The sequence below is a fragment of the Curcuma longa genome, chromosome 3, assembly GCF_044706935.1.
Source record: "Curcuma longa cultivar G26 ecotype Majalengka, Jawa Barat chromosome 3, ITB_CL_G26_1.1, whole genome shotgun sequence".
NCBI classification, from domain to species: Eukaryota; Viridiplantae; Streptophyta; class Magnoliopsida; order Zingiberales; family Zingiberaceae; genus Curcuma; species Curcuma longa.
Window position 1 is genome coordinate 15,025,734 of NC_133863.1, and position 18,937 is coordinate 15,044,670.

General features: G+C 37.7%; 2 protein-coding genes across 4 annotated transcripts; both read left to right on the forward strand.

The window, feature by feature from the left end:
- The first annotated feature begins 930 nt into the window (after positions 1–930).
- Positions 931–5,621, forward strand: LOC141824022 (E3 ubiquitin-protein ligase SDIR1). 3 transcript variants are annotated; one of them, XM_074711244.1, is made up of 9 exons: positions 931–1,071; positions 1,382–1,540; positions 1,641–1,698; positions 1,797–1,849; positions 1,928–2,156; positions 2,347–2,482; positions 2,574–2,625; positions 4,455–4,583; positions 5,263–5,621. In XM_074711244.1, the coding sequence occupies exons 2-9, from the start codon at positions 1,463–1,465 to the stop codon at positions 5,377–5,379; spliced, it is 852 nt and encodes a 283-aa protein (XP_074567345.1). In that variant the 5' UTR covers positions 931–1,071; positions 1,382–1,462; the 3' UTR covers positions 5,380–5,621. The 3 variants fall into 3 exon arrangements, with proteins under 3 accessions (XP_074567345.1, XP_074567346.1, XP_074567347.1); XM_074711245.1 differs by having other exon boundaries at positions 4,458–4,583; XM_074711246.1 differs by having other exon boundaries at positions 1,650–1,698.
- An 11,953-nt stretch (positions 5,622–17,574) lies between these two features.
- Positions 17,575–18,562, forward strand: LOC141823756 (uncharacterized). Its single transcript, XM_074711002.1, has 4 exons — positions 17,575–17,647; positions 17,834–17,913; positions 18,282–18,343; positions 18,418–18,562. Exons 1-4 carry the CDS (start codon positions 17,575–17,577, stop codon positions 18,560–18,562), a joined length of 360 nt encoding a protein of 119 aa, XP_074567103.1.
- The last annotated feature ends 375 nt before the right edge of the window (positions 18,563–18,937 follow it).

The window sequence follows — 18,937 nt, forward strand, 5'->3', positions numbered from 1 at the left end:
CCATTCTCTATCGTTAGGATTACCCATCTTGTTTTGATCGTTTTTTATGAAATGAATATGAACTTTAGAGATATATTTCATGTATCAGACGTAGTTCTTCCTCATTCACAGTGCTCCACAAATGGCTGCAGGAAGCTAAGTGTATCGTAACTAGATTTCTTTCAGGCCTTCTCTGGCACTCAAAACGGTTTGAAGCTTGCAAGAAGATGAAGCATGGAAGGTTAACGTGAGAATCCAATGGCTGTTAGCTTGAGATTAGAGATACCGTCGCCTCGTCGACCAGGCGCGAGCAGATGAGATGATGGCAACGGTGCTAATGCGTCGCCGTCCCTCCTCCTCGCATCTGCTCCCAAATTCCTCTTTTCCCACAATGGAAGCCTTCCACTCTCCTCTGCTCTTCACGCGCTGAGGAGAAGAAGACCTAGAGGCAGCGATTGGCTCAAAAAGACAAAAATCATCCTCGTCGCCGTCGCGGATGCGGAGAAGCCAGAAGATAATTCCCGCCGCCGCCTCCAAGGACAACGCTTCCTCCGCCTTCATCTCGTTCTCCTCATTGTCGCTTTTGTCGCCCTCTCCATTCTCCCGCCGCCAAAAACAGTTTCTAAGGGCACCATAAAGGAGAGATTTTGATTGCGCGAAGTGAGGAAAGATTTGGTTTTGAAATCGGGGCAGGTGATCTACCTGGCGGTGTAAGATTTCCTGCAGAAGAGAGAAAGGGAGAAGTTTGAGAAGAAGGAAGAGGAAAGGAAGGTAAGCAGACGAAGGCGAGAGTGAAGGTCTTATAATGTGCAAATCAGTACGAAGTTTATGATAAAATTTATTATTAACCCTTCAATTTTTGTGGGTGAGATTTTATGGATGAGTTGTCCCCTTCAGACGTTTCTAAACATTAGAAGGGCTTTTTCTCATAATTCATCGTCAGAACGAACGAGAACAGTCCGCGACCCTCCGCCCCTCGCGACCCTCCGCCTCTCGGTTCCCCTCCCTCTCTCCCCGGCAAGCCAAATCGTTACCAGAAATAAAGATCAGATTGTGTCAACTAGATAGAAATTTTGGTCCATCGTAATCGAGGTAAGTCTACGTTCCTTTAGAAATACAAAAGAAAACTTTTTGAAAAATTCCAATGGTTCTAGGGTTTCTGCAGAATAGGTTGGGGAATCAATCGATCTGAATTCTATTATGGAAACCTTCGATTCATACTGATCAATAGTTTGTTAAAAACATTATATGTTTTGGCAGAACCGATTTTGGTTTAAAATCTTTATATGTCTGTTAAAAATCGTATTTTTCCTCGGCAAAGCCATTTTGCTTCTGTGAATTTCAACATGATTCTTCTTAGCCCTTTTTATCTGACTTTGAAGCTACTTTCTAATTCACGCAGGCTTGTGGTTTATAGCTGGGACGAGGGAGTCATATTTTAAGAATAAGATATCATCTTTTTAGGTCATTAACATCCATAATCATGAGTTATGTGCTACGGGGAAGCAGGATGGGCTTCGAAAGTGGATTGCCAAGATTTATTCAAGATAGGAGATTAACAGTATTCCACTTTGACTTACCTGTTTGCAGTTTCGAGCTCCCATGTTTGCTAATCAATAATGCTTTGACGGATGCCTTTTTTTTTGTTGATTTGGTGATAGCGTATGCAGGCGGGTGTTCGACCTGTTAATAACAATTCCATGGCTTTTCTCTTGACGGGTATGCCTTGAGTTTCTGGTGGAACTTGTCTATACTAAAATTTCCAGTTTCACTTGAACATATCCTTCTAATTTGTTGCGCATGTTTTCATATTCCAGTCCTTGTGCTCTTCATGATACTAAATTCACATCAGATGTCACCCAACTTTCTGGTACTTTTCTATCTGGTGTTCTGCATGATTGCGGTGATTTGTGTTGGTATTATCTTAAATCTATTTTCTCTGGGTTAGATTTGGCTTCTCTTGGTGGTGTTTCTGATGGTCACAAGCCTTAGGATGTATGCAACGTGCCAGCAGCTTCAGGCCGAAGCCCATGCTCACGCTGCTGCTGCTAGTGGCTTGCTTGGGCACACAGAGCTGCGATTGCACGTTCCACCATCCATTGCCCTTGCTACGAGAGGGAGGTTACAGAGCCTCAGACTCCAACTTGCCCTTCTTGACCGAGAATTTGATGATTTAGGTACAGGTTTCTGGATAATGTTATTTCCTTATCATGATTGCTTATTTTCATGTTGTTAAAGCTTCAAGAATTTGCTCTATCCAGACTATTTGCTTTTCTTTGTTCTAATTTCTGCCTTATTCATTCTTGCATGTCTTGTTTTCTATTGAAAAATTTGCTATCGTAAACATATGTCTCCACTATCTTTCAGATTATGATGCCTTAAGAGCATTGGATTCGGATAATCCTCCAGATGTTCCTTCAATGACTGAGGAAGAGATCAATTCTCTTCCTGCACACAAATACAAGGTCTTGTCTGTTGAAGGATCTAACTCTGGATGGAAAAGGCAAGTTTATTTTATTTTGTTTCTTTAGGTGTCTTTACATGTCCCATAGTTATCTGTTAAATCAATCAACACCTTTTACTCTTCCTGACAGCAATGGATCATCGTTCCAACAGGCATCATCTTCTTCCATGACTACAAGTGAGGTAATCCTTGACATTATATTAATCATTTATGTTCAGAATGCTTTATGGTTCTCTCTTCCTTCCTTTACCAAAATTTCAGTATATTACTTCTATTCACTTCTTCTGTGTTAAATCATGCCAAGCTAGTTTTTCAAAACATATTACAACATGCAATATGAAACGTTGATTGTGTTCACTTGTTAAATTTAGGATTAATATCTAGCATGAAATTAGGCATTATTCCAATCTACTAGAAACTAAAATTTTCTTGAATTGTGTATACCAACTATGCTTTATTTTAGTCATGGCCAAATTCACCTGGCTCTAAGTTTTGATAATGCTGACAACATACACGGTATAACTTGATAACTTATCCAGTGGGCATCCTACATGGTATGACATGCCAATGGAGGATAAATTTAAAATGAGGTAGATTTATGTGGTAATGTCATTTTTGCATCAACTCGACGCCTCATTTCTAATCCTTGCATTAACTTGTCGACTATATTTGAGGGGCTTGTTGTACGCTAATTCATGTGAAGAAACACCAAAAAGTAGACAGAATAATTCATTCATAACAATGTAAAAGTTTAGATGCATTGTGAGGTTGATATTACAAAACAAATATGTAGTTTCTGAAATACTTCATGATGGAGGTTCAACTCCATCCGTCTCTTCAGCTTTCAGGTTTGTCTTTTTTGCTTCTCAAGGTTCAGGTTTGAATTGTCATTAAATTGTGATGTGTTGCTATCTTACAAATCTGTTCCTAACATGCTGAAAACTTTTGATTGTATCTCATCTCCTGCTGCTTTCATGTGGATATTATATTTCGAATTGATTAAAACAGACACTTAATCACAAAAATTCTGATACAGGATTTATATCTGGTACCAATTATTGGAACATAGGCTCCTGCACTGTAAGAGATTGACAAATAAATTTATTTTTTTATCCTCTTTAAATTAATGAACCTGCATTCTCGAGCATTAATTAACAAGTAGAGAAGGAAGATGAATACTTTGCTGAACAAGTGAAGCTTGAAATTTTTTTGAACTATCATTTTGGCAAAGGAATACATATAAATTTGTAACTAAAATCTGCTGTTTCTTTAGTGGATTCTGCAGTTTGTCAAAGAAAAAAAAATCCTTTAGTTGTTGGAGTAGCTATTAACTTATCAATTGAGAGATTTGCCACAGCCATAGGGAACTAAATTCTCCGACGGTTCATTTATTCCATGTCTCCAAATTACCATTGTGAATTCATTTGACTACTAAATTCCACTTGGCTTCTCATATCTGCAAGCTTGCTCGCATAAGGTCTATTTCTTTTTGAGAAATTTATTAAATTTGTAATCCAAGAATTTAGGCCTTGTTTATTTGGGGTATTTTGTTGGTTGCTGCCGAAAGCAGTCCAATTTTGGAGGATAGAAAAAGAAATCCCTTGATTACTTGCGGTGAAATGTGTAGAAGAGAACTCCACACTTTAATCAAGGTTTTATCATATTTCCTTTCTGTCCCATCTATGAATTCACTCCTTCCTTTCCATTTTGTTCTTTTCTTTCGACACAAGTAAACAAATGTTAGTTAATTAGATCGAAAAGCAAAATGGTTATTGATGACAAATGTACAATAGATACAAGACTAACGTTTCTAAAGATCCCACCTTTCACTTACTTTTCTCTGAACTTATTGCTTGCTTGTAATCCAATATTTGCATAAGATGACGAATAGGGATAGTTTTTTTTTCTTCTAATACAGACGTCTCTGGTACCTTTGAACTATAGGACTCTTCTATTTAGTTGGACTATTCTTGCTCAGATTTTTTCTAATCATAAACTTTGCAATTGATAGCAGAAAAGGTCGGAAAGTGGGAAATCAAATGGAAATTTTAATTCTCAAGAAGATGAGCTGACATGCAGTGTTTGCTTGGAGCAAGTCAATGTGGGAGAAACAGTACGAAGCTTACCGTGCTTGCATCAGGTTACAGTTTCTGTTTCACCTCAGATTCGATTGCATTTTTATCGTATAGGAAAATGATGCTTGTCCTCAACCTCACAGGTTGTGTGCATGTTTTAAAACTTTGGAATTTCTGATGTTTCTCCTGTGATTCTTTGAGCTTTGACATGCATCAAATGCTCAAATCTTGAGATGTTTCTGTTCTCCATCGGAGTTGGTATTGTTGTTGAGGTTATACTCTAGAGGACACCTTAAGGTCCGTTCTTCCGTATTCCTTGTTTCATCAAACTGCCATGTTGATGCCAAAGTTCAAAGGATCCAAATGACAATTTGACTCACCGGCATAGACATCGGTAGGCAGCTAGCTAGCATACATTTCAAGCTGTGTCATCGATGTTACAAGGTGGGTAACAGCATGTGAGGCAGGTTAAGCATAAGAATTTTGCGCTTCTAACCATATTGCCATAGCATCCCTGACAAAACCCTACTATCTCAACTCCGTTTATCCGACAAAATCAAGGGGTTTTTTAGGTCATCATAGAACAACGTAGCTGTTAGTGATAAATTGATCTTTTAGATGCATGTTCTTCTCTTTGTAATACTACTATGAAATTCCTCTCCTGATCAATTTAGCTGTTGAAATTGCTCGCGGACTATATAGTCTTTTCCTCCGCATGCTAAATTATCGAACTTCCTCTTGCAGTTTCATGCAAATTGCATCGACCCGTGGTTGCGCCAACAAGGTACATGCCCTGTATGCAAGCACAAAGTGAATTCAGCATGGCATATGACTGGCGAGGACGCAACGGACATGGTCTAGCTTGTTATCCTTTTGCAGTTATACACCGAGCATAGAGCCTGTCCGGGTGCTACTGGAGCTGGACTAACATAGCATGTCCTAAATTTTTCAAAAATCTGACTAGTTCGAACTCAATTTGCAGTATGTCAACCTAGTGTTTGAGTGTATATGATCACTGATGTAAACAAATGAAACCTCTTTATTCGACTGTAATGCTGGTGTATCTTAGATTCTCAGATTAGAATTTTTCTGATTTTCTTGAAGTTTGAAGGAATGAGAAAGCACAAATGGAGGAAGAAGTTATTGAATTTATCCGTATGTCTTCCTCCAGCATAATCTTTTTAATTTTTTTCCCTCAACGAATTGATGTATTTGGATGTTAATTTCTGCAAAATTGTTTTGTAAATGCTAAAGGATTAATGGTCTTTCTATATGTATATAGAGTGGTACTCGAAGCTATTGTAAGAAAACTGGCTTTCAAATAGAACTTGTATTGTTCGATGTTGTATTATCTTCTATAGTAAAAATGAAATGATTCTAGTGATCTCATATGATCGGTCTCATGATCATCGAGGAGGTAAATCAAGATGTTGTAGTTAACCATGACAAAAGAAGATATTATTTCAATTTTATCAAGATTCGATTTTTATCCATTTATTCAGCAATTCTGTTCCGTTATAATCAAGATGTGACCAATGTTGCATTATTATTGCTACATAATGTCAATATAATATTTTGATTAGTCTATTAAATAAATTTAAATTATAATTTATATATATTTAAAAATTAAACTTTAAAATATTAGTATCATTTGCTTTCTTCTCAGCTTTTGCTAACAAAAACAATTTGTTCTCGCAATAGCCTGTAAAGGTGAATACGGACTCTAGTGTGTCCCACCTCGGGCCCACCGGAATTCGCGCAATAGATTCGCAGGTACTTTGAGGGTAAGTTTGCAGGAGTACGGTTTGAAAATTCTATTGTAAATTCTGCCCTAATGCTATAGCCTCTCCGTTCGCCGTCGCGTTGACTGTCCATTCGTGATCCGTTTCACATCCCGTTGGGGGAGGTCTGTGGGATCGAAGTGTTGATGGGCTCTAACGATGAGAAGCCGACTGGTGGAGGCTTCTTCTCCTCCATCACGTCTAGCGTTCGGAACTGGGGCAGTGCGATGCAGCGATCAGTCAACGGGTATGAATACTTTCGCGATCTTCCACGACCGAAAGGTCTTCCTTTCTCTTGATTCGATTAAATGGAATGGTCGTTTGATGTTCTGGCTGTAGTTCTGGCTGTAGCCTATGTTTGAATCATTCACCACTATCTAATTTTCTGTTCTGGCAGGAGCAAGTTTCATGAGCTTAATTCGTATTGAATAAAGAAGGATTTGCTATAACAGCTCTTGTAAATCACTGTTTTTTTTTATTTATGAGTTCCCAAACTTTAGTGCAAACTTTGTTAGAAAAATTGCTTCTTTACAACATTGGTGGCAAGATGATGCACTGTAGCTAGTTGTTATATTAGTACTTGGGATTCTGCTGGAACTAAAGGTCCTTGCTTGTGATAGACTGTAGTACCTTGCTATATTGTCATTATTGTAATTCTGTGTTTATATAGCAATAGGATTCAACTACAATATTTCATATTTCATTAAATTAACACAGATCCATGCACATGGATCCTGGGACCATGAAGGTATTTCTAAGATCAACAAGGAATAGATGAATGAAAATTGCAATTGTGTGGAAGTTTATGAGTATTTTATGGTTCTCTAAGAAGTAGGAATAACATCATCTTCAATAGCAACACTAGCTTTGCCTCCGCTCTTGTAGAGCTTGTCTTCTGTGATTCGACAATGGTTGCTAGAAAAGATAGGATGATTTTATTTTATTTTGATTTTATTTGTTATATTGAGGTTTTGTTATATCTCTACATGAGTTATAACGGTATTTTCGTGGATTCAAACTGTGGCACGCCGTGGTGGTTTCCAGCGGCACTGATTTTTTATTTTTCAGCTGGATATGTCTCTGAGATACTGTTTTTTTGGCATGTTACTGGTTTACTATACAGCAGGTTTAATGCCTTATGCGATTTTGGATACATGGCTTCTCATTGGGCTACTTGCTTTGATATACAGTCTATTATACCTTGTTTGAAGTTTTCATTGGGGTTCTCTGGGCATTGCTTATGTTTGCTGAAATTTCTATATGCAGTGGGAGAAGAAGAGCGAGGAGATGGGAGCTCGGGAAGGTGGTGGGTGCTGGTGCATCTTTGTTGGTTGGTTGCTGGCACAGCAATTTCTAGTGTGGTGCCGTGGACCTGTTTTATGTGGCTATGGCAAGTGTGTTTTGTGCTTGACTTTTTTGGAATTCTGGGATGTAGATATGGAACGACGGTATGCTGGTTACTGGTCTTGTGCTGCTGGACTGACGGTGAGACTGTAAAAAGGGGAGTTCGGTGGAAGGGTGATTGGTGTTTATTTAAGTGGTGGAATGCTGATTAGTGGTGGGTGATGGATGTGATGTTGCTGAATGGTTATGTTCTTGTGGTGGAAATGCTGATTTGTGTGGGTGTTTCGTTTGATAATGGTTCAGGAATTCATGTTGGAAATGACCAGGTGATGGAAGCATTTTCAGTGTTTTTTTGAAGGTTTTCTGGAATTTCAGCAAATCTGGTTTTCTTTTGTTTTCAAATTCTGCAGTATGGTATGTGGATATTCCTGCTACTTGGTGGTATGGTGTGCTCAGATACAATTACTGGATTTTTGATATGGATTGCAATGAGATGTGGCTTGGGAATTTTAATGGCTTTTTTAATGGAAGTGGAGTAATTGTCTTGAAAGTCTGTTGTAGGGCTTCTTTGGGATGGACTGCATGGTTTTTACACTCTTGCATTGCTTACTATTTGTTGGCTCCGGTTTTATAAGAACTATAGTGTGGGGAAGTGGTTTTCTTGGAGTTAAATCTGAAAATGGAACACAGTTGTTGCTTTGTCATTTGATGGAGAATTCCTTGCCAATTTTTTATGTTGCAATAGAGATGGAAAAGAAGCTGCAGCTCAATTCAACGTTTTTTTTTGAAGGATTGGAAGTTAGAAGTCACATTGCTGGTTAAAGGGGGATGGTTGGAATATGGCTATTTGAAAGAGGTAATGGGTGGAATGTAGTGAAGGTGCTGTGGATGGAATTGGCTTGTTGATGCTGGTGGAGAATGATTTTCAAGAGATATGGAGTTGATAGATTAACAGGATAACTTCATGTATAGTCATTATAGATGGGTTGCATTGTAAAGTTTTTTCTTTTTCCACATGGAATAAGGTGTAATAAGTTGTGTTAGAAGGTACGGTTTGGCCCCCCTTCTTACACAACTTTTTTATTTGCGGTAATAAGATCATCTTTTAATTAAAAAAAAAAACCCTAAACCCTAAACCCTAAACCCTAAACCCTAACCCTAACCCTAACCCCTAACCCCTAACCCCCTAAAACCCCTAACCCCCTAAACCCCTAAAACCCCTAAACCCTAACCTAAACCCAAAACCCAAAACCCTAAAACCCAAAACCCAAAACCCTAAACCCTAAACCCTAAACCCTAAACCCTAAACCCTAAACCCTAAACCCTAAACCCTAAACCCTAAACCCTAAACCCTAAACCCTAAAACCCTAAAACCCTAAAACCCTAAAACCCTAAAACCCTAAAACCCTAAAACCCTAAACCCTAAACCCCCAAACCCCCAACCCCCTAAACCCCCAACCCTAAACCCTAAACCCTAAACCCTAAACAACCAACCCCCAACCCCCTAACCCCTACCCCCTAACCCTACCCCCAACCCCCAACCCCCAACCCCCAACCCTCCAAACCCTCCAAACCCTCCAAACCCCCCAAACCCTCCAAACCCCTAACCCTAAACCCCTAACCCCAAACCCCTAAACCCCTAAACCCCTAAACCTAAAACCCTAAAACCCTAAACCCGAAACCCCTAAACCCTAAACCCTAAAACCTAACCCGAAACCCTAAACCCTAAATCCCAACCCCCAACCCCCAACCCCCAACCCCCTAAACCCCTAAAACACTAAACCTAACCCCTAAAACCCCTAAAACCCTAAACCCTAAACCCCTAAAAATCCTAAACCCCCAAGCCCCCCCAACCCCAAAACCCTAAAACCCTAAAACGTCGCGTCCCCATGAATTCCCAAAACCAAGTCAATCGGGGAGCGGGGGAGTCTTAGACTAAGCTGAACTCTCCTTCAAACCGACTCCCGATTCAAGTCTAATCCCTCCGAATACTCAGAGTCGAATCCGTAAGGAAATAGACTCCCAAAACCGAGTCGGCCCCACAGGAATGATAACTCTGAAAGCTGGTCCGAATCCTTGAAGCGGGCTCTCCCACCCGAGTCGAGTCAACCTAATCTAGTCATAAGCTATGCCGAATTCTCGTATATTCGACTTTGCTCTGACCAGTCCTGACACTCTTCAACTCTCATTGCCCTAAAAGACCACTCCTCCCATCATACGATTATGAATGTCCCCCTGACACCCTTGCGACCAATCATGGTAATACTCTGACAAACGTACGTGAAATAACCCTTCGGCTGCAAATCAACGATGGGACATATGCTCTGAATATCTCATGCCTCCTGACAAGGTCCTTACCTATGATGGGACATCCACCTTGCTTACGATGTGACACGTTGTCCCTTACATATATATATAAGGCCAGTCATTCTTCAGAGGGGAAGGTATGTGCGATCTCATTTTCCCTCAACCGTTCTGCTATTTTCTCTACTTCCTCTTCGCTGTCTAACTTAAGTATCGAAGTGGTCAAGCCAAGACAACCCCTGACCTTCCTTCTCATGATTGTTGTGTTTGCAAGCTTCTTCAGTTTCAAGATTTTCTTTCTGCGCGATCTTAATCCGATCTTGGTGCTGAAAAGGTGGTGACACATCCAGGAGCGGATCTCAATAGGAACATCTGAGTAGCACACAAGCCAAGATCCTAGCTTGCATAATTTATGTCACATGTTTGTGTCATTTCACCTAGTGTTTGTGACATTCTTCTAAACATTACATACAAATTGGCCACAACATAACGGTCCTGAATAAATCTTATTATCATACGGAATTTTCTCAGTATTCTCTCAGCACATGGAAAACTAAGAAACAAGATAGCCCTCCCAATCTATAAGGTTGTACAGAGGCTAAATGTCAAACATTAGATAATATATCTGAAATAATTTGCCTTCATGCCTTAATGAAATCAAGATTCCAACTATAGCTTTACTGTTTCTTCCCAAATAAGTATACTGGACAAACAGTCATAAGTTGAAACACTTCCTATTCAATACCTTGCTAGTAATATGGCATATAAATGGGAGAAAATCAGGGGGGAAAGGCATTGATTCTCAGCAAAAAATTAGATACTGGATGAATGAATATATAATCCGAAGGGTAGACAAGCATGAGGAAATGATTATGACAAGATTTAACTAGCGAAGTATAATTGCATTGTGGGTATATGCTGATACCTCAGATACTGGGCTTCTAGGAGATCTACGCACTAGCACTTTAGGACTCCTATCAGTTGGAGTCCTTGTTGATGTTGCTGAAGTAGCAGTAGAAGAAGCAGAATTGCACTCCTTGTCTCCACTCTTGCTTACACGAGTCCTAGGCGTGATTGGAGATGTTTTATGAGGAACTTCTAAAGACCCAGTCCTGCATCAAGTAAAGCATTTGATTTAATATTTTTATGCCTAATTCCATACAGAATGAGGGCGAAAAAACCTCCAACTATCAAGCCTTCATTCATAGTTTGAGGTAAAAGACCTCCAATTATCAAGCGTTTTATTCATTTCATTTACTCATTCTTGTTTCCACCTCCACCTATGACTGGGTTTGTTTTAATAAATGCACATATTAAACAATTCCTACATAAAATATCACCGCTCAGCATTTGACATGGATTTAGGCATCTATTATCAAAGAGATATCAACCCAATATGCATACTTTTGTGGAACGTTTTCATGAGAAAATAACTAAATAAGCTTGGAAAAATTGATGCCAAATCCCATTATTACACCCTCAAAACATTGAGCATCACACAGAATTTTAAATTCTTGCAAATTTAGTTATGCTTTTTTAAATTAAAATAACAACTTATGTTAGTTAACTTGTTTTTTAGTGAAAAGACCTTCCCCAAGGGTAAAATGGAAGTTAAACTAGCAAGAAAGATACTTTTGATTCCCAACCCATCAAGGACCAAAGAAGAAGCATTGATTGTAGAAGGAGATTGTAGAACTTTATAGCATACAAGTATTTATTTGACATGAAAAAGCAACTAAATATACACATTTATCCCCGGCTATGCCCATATAATACATATACCAGAAGTATCTAGGATTCCATTGCTGAAGTAGTAGCCTGATCTATGCAAGAACAACAGTCACTGTGATCATTTATTGCCAAAAGACTATGTAGAGGAAAATGGACCTGCTTGGTTTGCCTGTCTGCATCTTATGTCCCCTAAACGATCCTTGTCCACAAGCAACCCTGCAGTCATAAAAGGACAGATCAAACGAATTTATATCTTGCACATTAGCTTGAACATGAACACAATAAAGTAGTCCCCATGATGATATCCATGCCAACTACAGTAACCACTATTACGACCCAGCAATTTTGGAATCATTAAAAACAAAGGACTACAGTGAGTAAATAATTCTTCCCTCCAATGAAATGAAAAGGAGATGGAAAGGAGAGGGAGACAGATGATGGTGCAATGACCAAAATGGCCTTTTTCACAGCGGAGAATCATCAGGCATTTGAGACGTTTAAAGACATTAACAGTGATATTTTACAGAGGAAGAACATATGTAGAGTGTTGAAAGGCAAAGATGTGAGATCCCTCGGCAATTAATGGGAAGTCATCCTCATCGTCGCCAAGAAGCATGTGAAAACCCCAGCATGCTCAAATAAATGAAAGCTAAAGTAATAAATTTCTGAAGTACACAAAAAATCGTAATTTAAGCAGCTCAATCTTTATTTACTATCAAATGGAGCTAAAAAAAAGAAGGGGAAACAAATGAAACTTTCCTGCGATCTATTTGAAGTGAAATGATGCTTTTGGGAGAAGAAACTAATATCATTAACAGGTGCTTTAAGAGGAGAATCAAAATGGGGAAACAATGTGTGGGCATTTAAACGGGAAAAAAGTTTAGAAGTTCGGATGACACAACAAAGTGTGCGCATTTACAACATACGACAACTCGTCAAAGAACCCTTATTTTTTTTATCAGAAATCTTCGGAAAGCATGAGAAGAAACGAACAGATGGATTTCTCACGGACGACGAAAAATCAAAACTTTTCCCAAAATTAAACGAAACGGATGTACATAAAAGATGGAGGGGGCAAAATGAACCTGTTGCTTCAAGTTTTTTACACGCGCATTTCCCTCTCTTCGATAAAAATACTCAAAGAAGGGACTCAAAAAAAAAGAAACGAACAAACACAGATTCGATCAACTCACCAAGTCTTCTACCTTCTTCTTCTTCTTCTTCTTCTTCGCCTGTTTGTCGCCCTTACACGCCTCCCTCGGTCGTTCCCCAGGCCTCACCACTCACTGTCCGCTGCGTTTCCCGGAGCAACCCATGGATCGCCAGATATCACCAGGGGATCGAGCGCTCGGATTTGAGTTCGCTGCGCAAACATGGAGATTGAAGCCCAAAGCGAGCACGAGCAGAGCCGGATAAATACAATCTCGGTGGCTAAATTGCCGAGACAGATCCTCTCCATCACTGCCGGTGCGCAGACCCCTTACTTACCGTACGATTCGCTTTATCGGGTTCTGCAATGCTGCAGCGTAGAAGTCTGACAAGTGAATCAGTACACCGCCCCTACGGTCACCTCCCAGTTCCAAACCAATTATTTAAAAAATTTTAAATTTCAAATCAGATTCCTCCAATATAACAAGTGTTTAAGACGCGGATTAAGGCATTAATTACTAATAAAACATAAATGCCATCCTTTTTTTTTATTTTTATTTTATAACAGGTCAGATAAATTCGAAATATATCTTATAAAATATTTTAATTATTTATTTTAAATATTTGATCAGTGTATCGTAAATGCCCTCCTTTCGTTGCAAAGAAGCAACATCCCACTACTCATACTTCATGCCCCTCCTTTCCTTTGATATCAATTAAAGACATGGCAACTAATTAAGACTAAAGTTAATCCCATGATGATGGGAAACAAGCTTTCCACTAAAGCTTTGTTAGTGGAATCTCCACTATCTCATCTTTTGAAATGCATATAAGAAGATTTTCAAATCCCTTGGGAAAAAAACTTGTTTTGTTTTGTTCTGTTTTATTGTGTTTCCTACCTCATTTTGGGGTTTGGTGAAGTTGATGGAGAAGCATATATAGGTTTAGTAGGAAAGGGAAATAGCTTTTGGGGCATGAGGAAATGTATGTGTGTGCTCTTCTAGTCGCCATTATAATGACTTGAAGGATAAGTTTGTTTATGGCTTCTAGGCATCATTAGATTTTTATTTATTTTTTAGATAAGAAGCACAATATTTATTATGTTTCATGTTAGATCTAGATCCGAATCGAGTTATTATAACTAACCATGTGTATCAAATTATACAATCAAAATTAGAATTTGGATAATTAAATTATGTGATTAACAAACAAGTCTGTTTACAAGAAGCATAATATTTTAGTTGTCTGAATCAAAGTATTACATTATTTTATACTATTAAATATATTTTCTTAATTCAAATTGTCTTTCTATTTTTCAAAAAAAAAATTAAAAAGTATTATCTTGAATACGGCATTTTAATAATAAAATAAAATATGTTAAAATTATTTTCAATCAGTAATATTTTCAAAATGCACCACTAAATCTTATTTTAATAATTCCCAATACAAGTGTGTGTGATCCATCAAGTTCCTTAAATAAATATTTGTAATCAAAATTTATTTCTATGATATTTGATATAATCTATTATATTTTATAAACATAACTTTATATTAAAATTAATATATAAATCCTTAATTTTTTTTAAAAATATGATATAAATTAAATTATTTTTCTATTTCATAAAAAAATTTTACATAAAATAATACATCAAACAATTATGCTACATATTAGAGGAGCGATCCCAAATTAGACTTCAATATTGAGACATTATAAAATCCATTTGAAAATTCAAACCTCAACTACAATAAAAAAAAATAAATTCAAATTTTATGTTTTCACTTCCTTCGGTTATATTTGTTATCTCCACAACCAGCGAGAAAGCCTCCATCATGACCTCCTCCGCAACCACCTCGATGACCTCCTCCGTCCAAGAATTTGTTGTCACCTTTAAGATGCTTAATATTTTTTACTATGTTATTTTATCCTCCATAATATTTAGTGTTAAATGTATATTTAGTGTGTATGTTGTCCATGAGAACTATATATGTTTAGTATTAACTATTTATATTTCATTAATCTTGTCATCTCAAAAATATTTTAGACATCTATTCAATCAACTTGAAAGTAAGGATAAAATTTTTTATATATGCAGCCAGCCAAGTTTAAATTTATTCAGACATTAAATAATTTGGAATAGACTTCAAGCTAAGCAACATACTAAATAATTCTTTCATGCATGTATGTTGTATTTTTTTTTTGGAGCAAACAATAGTACATACTTGCATGTTTTTAGGTTTTGGGCTTGATTTGTTTATTTCTTGAGCAATTAACATGTGTGCTTTATGTAATGTGGAGCTTTGAGTATTGTTTGCTATAACTCCTTGAGCATAGAGGAGCCAAAGGCAATTGCATGGGCACATGCAACACCTCCAAAGGCTGCTTGTGATGCATGCTCACTTATAGAATTGCGACTTTATACCATGGCATTCCTCTTCGATCTGGATTTGTAAAATTTGTACAGGTTATATTGGCTTCACTTTATTTATTTATTTTGTGCTAGCAGATTTTAAATGGATGAATTGAAAAGATGTTGATATTATAAGATGGAATATTAGTATAAGACTTTTTGGATCAAGTCCAAAAATAAAAATCATGAGAACATAAGTTCAAAATGAACAATATCATACCGTTGTGGAAATATATATGGACTCTACATGGTGCCATAAATGAATAATTTGGAGCTCCTAACAAAGAATCCATTATGATCATTAAAACAGTGGGTCCATTAGAAACACTTTATAATCTTTGTGAAGCAACTAGGATTGAGAGCAAAATAATTTCATCCTTCTCAGCAAATATGTTCTAATCAATTAACAAATCAGTTATTTAGTCAGGTGAGTTCTGTCGAGATTGAACAGGTATATGTAACAGTGTCAACGACACCATCCTCCAAACTGCTGCAATCGGTGTTCCACGGTCTTCTGGTGGGCCTGAGCAATTATTCGTGGCTGTTATCTTTAAATATCAATATCAGTTGGAAGAAGATCTGGGCAAGTTGAAGCTGGCCTTCTTGTTTTATAAAAGGTGGAATTTGTTCGATTTCATACGGTTGCCCCACAACTATAGGTAAATCGAAAAACTGCAGTTGGCCATAACGGAGAAGAGTATTGTCTCGACTTCGTCAAGATTCGAACTCTTATCCTCTTTTACAAGTCTGCTCTGTCGTAACTATCTCAATTATGCCCCAAGAGCTTGAAGCTGACTTTCAACTGCTCTGCAAAAGAAACTGAATCCTTTATTTAAGGTACCTGTTTGTTCATCTTCTATCACATTCCTAAAGATACCACAAGACTATTGTGATGCCTTCTTGCTTGTTGCTCCCGTAAAAGGTTTCATTCATTGTGCCGATGGCTTCTCTGCCGTGAACTGCTTCGAACAAGGTTGTGCGAAGAATTCTGCGACAGCAGTTTTCACAATAATCCAACATATGATGTGCTCTGGTGGTCTCTATTGAAGATGTAATTTCATCCTCATAAATGGCCTCCGTTTTAGTTAGACTTGAGAATTTTTTCCTCTTTGAATGATTTATCACACTTATAAATAAATGTCTTCCTTCAGGATCATCTTTACTTTTGACAAACAAAGGAAAGTTTTCTGGATGGTTAACCAAATAAAACATTAGTTAATGGTATAAAATGATTTTAATTATTTGAATGTTGCTAGTCATATTGCAACCTCGATCGTAGGGGTAAGACTCATGTAACTTAGTTGGGATGAACACTGCTTAATGATGAGTACAATGTGTTTGCAATATGATTATTTTATAAATCAACTATTGTTCCCGGGCTATGGTGCCGCGGTAGGACATCCAGGTTGTCACCCAGGCACCTGTGGTACGATCCTCAGCTACGGTGTATTTGCAGGAATTTTCCTCCAAATGGAGATCGTAATCAAAGGATGTTGGACATTTGGGTTGGCCGCTGCGTGCATTTCCCGATTTACCCTGGTGGCCGGTGGGAAACTTCCGTGGGACCGAGCCGGTCATCGTCAGGGATTGAGTCATTGCGACTAAATGGGTGGTCATCATTTTTTTTTTTATAAATCAACTAGTGTTGCATCACTTGTCAATGATGTTTTAAAAGACAAGAAAGAATACACCCTTTGCTTTTAACGTGCAGAGATTCGAAGTAGTAGCTCAAAGGATTGGCTTGGTTTGATGTTCTATCCCAAGTACGTGCGAGGTTATACTTTCATTACTTTGAACTTTGTTAGTGAGATGAGATTTTTTTTCTTTCCTAATAGACTACCCATGCTAGGAGGGAATACGCAAGCTAGAATGAATGGGTTTCACTGAGGACACTGGCATGGAATATGACGCTTCATGAAGTCTCCTGTTGTGAATTAAGCTTGCCATGATTATCATTAGCCTCAGATTGTTGCAACTAGGTAGTATAATACTAGTTATGTCCATAATAAGTTACCTACATTACATGTGTTACATTTGAAACCAAGCTAGTGTCTTTGAGGTTACTTCTGTTAATTTGCATTTTGTTGACTTGAACAAGAAGAGAAACTTATTTCCTAATATTTACAAACTGAAGTAAACTGACATAACATGTTTTGTGCTTCGTGAAGTCTCCTGTTGTGAATCAAGCTTATCGTAATTGATTATTTGCCCCAAGATTGTCGGGGTTACAACTCGGTTTTGTTAACTTGAATTGAATCTGAACTTCTGTTACCCTACATCATCAACTGAATGCCACTTCATATCCCACAACATATTTTATATTTCCTTTTTACTAGGTCATGGATGGTAAAGCTGTTAAGTCTCTAACTGTAGTCCCAGCCAAATTTCACAAGAGCTTTTGGATTAAAAGAGGTATGTAGTTCACAGGAACATGTACCATGGTCTCTGTTAGTCATTTTAATTTTACAAAAGTATTTTTAACTTATGAATGTATTATTATGTTATTTTCTTCCACAAGTTTCCCGTATTTTCAACTGAGACTTCCTTTTGTAAAGAAACTAGCGATCCAACTGAAATTTGATTGCCTCAATTGTTCAGGAAACTTTGTGGTCGTGGATGAAGGTGGACTTGAGAAAGCTCTTGAATCAGGTAGCAAGATTGCATGTATCGTCTCCCAGGTGCTCTTCCATGATCAAGTTCGAGCACTTTGAAAATCTTCAGATTGGTGAGTTCAGAAATTCAGTGAGTTAGCTCAATCTGATTTCGGATAGTGTCTTTCATTATTTTTCTGAATGATTCAAAAATGTTCCAAGCATGAAACTGATTTCCACTTCACTTATAATTAGTTTTGCAAATTGAGCTACAAGATTCAGCTGCAGTAAGACATCCAAGGAGGAAGCTGTATCACAGTTAATACTTATGCATGAAATTTTATCAAGAACTTCTATTTATATTCCAAGGGAATTGGAATTGGGATTTTTGTGCTACATCTGAAATCCCAAAAGTATTTGCTATTCTTGAAATTTACTCAAAATGTTACTAACAGCAGCAAGAACAAGGTGTAGACTTCCTATTATTGGCCTACACAAAAAAGAACATGATTAGGAGGTTTGAGTATATTGATTAAAGATTGTTTGCTAGCTAGTGTATATGATGCGATCTTGTATTTGTCACCGGTGCAGGCCTGCTGCTTTTGAAGCAACAATGCCGGAGGAGCATGCTGAACAGCCAAGATCAAGATGCGAGGAAGAAACTGATTCTGATGGAGAGGTTGATGGCTTACCACTTATTTGTATATTTGTCTCAGTATTTTTATCTAAGATTTGATATCTTATTTTGAGTTATTCCAATTGTGTCAATATATGGTGTCGGCACTCTGATTGAGAGAGAACAAATTTATATGAATGAGAGAGTGGTAAAACAAAGCTTTGGGTGACAAATATAGACAAAGTGATCAGAAAATATAAGTAGAGTTTTGGATACCGTGTGAAGGATTATGAGGAAGGGAGAAGGTGCGCTATAAAAGAAAGATTCTAAGGAAGAAGGGTTTCGATTATCTTTTGGATTGACATATCATGGGAAAGTCATCAATTTATTTATTAAAAGGAAAAATGACTAAATATCTTTAGTTCTCTGAAATCTAGAATGGCCATATAATTCTTCGATTGCTGGTCAAATTTAGACACCCAGCCGTCGGACAAA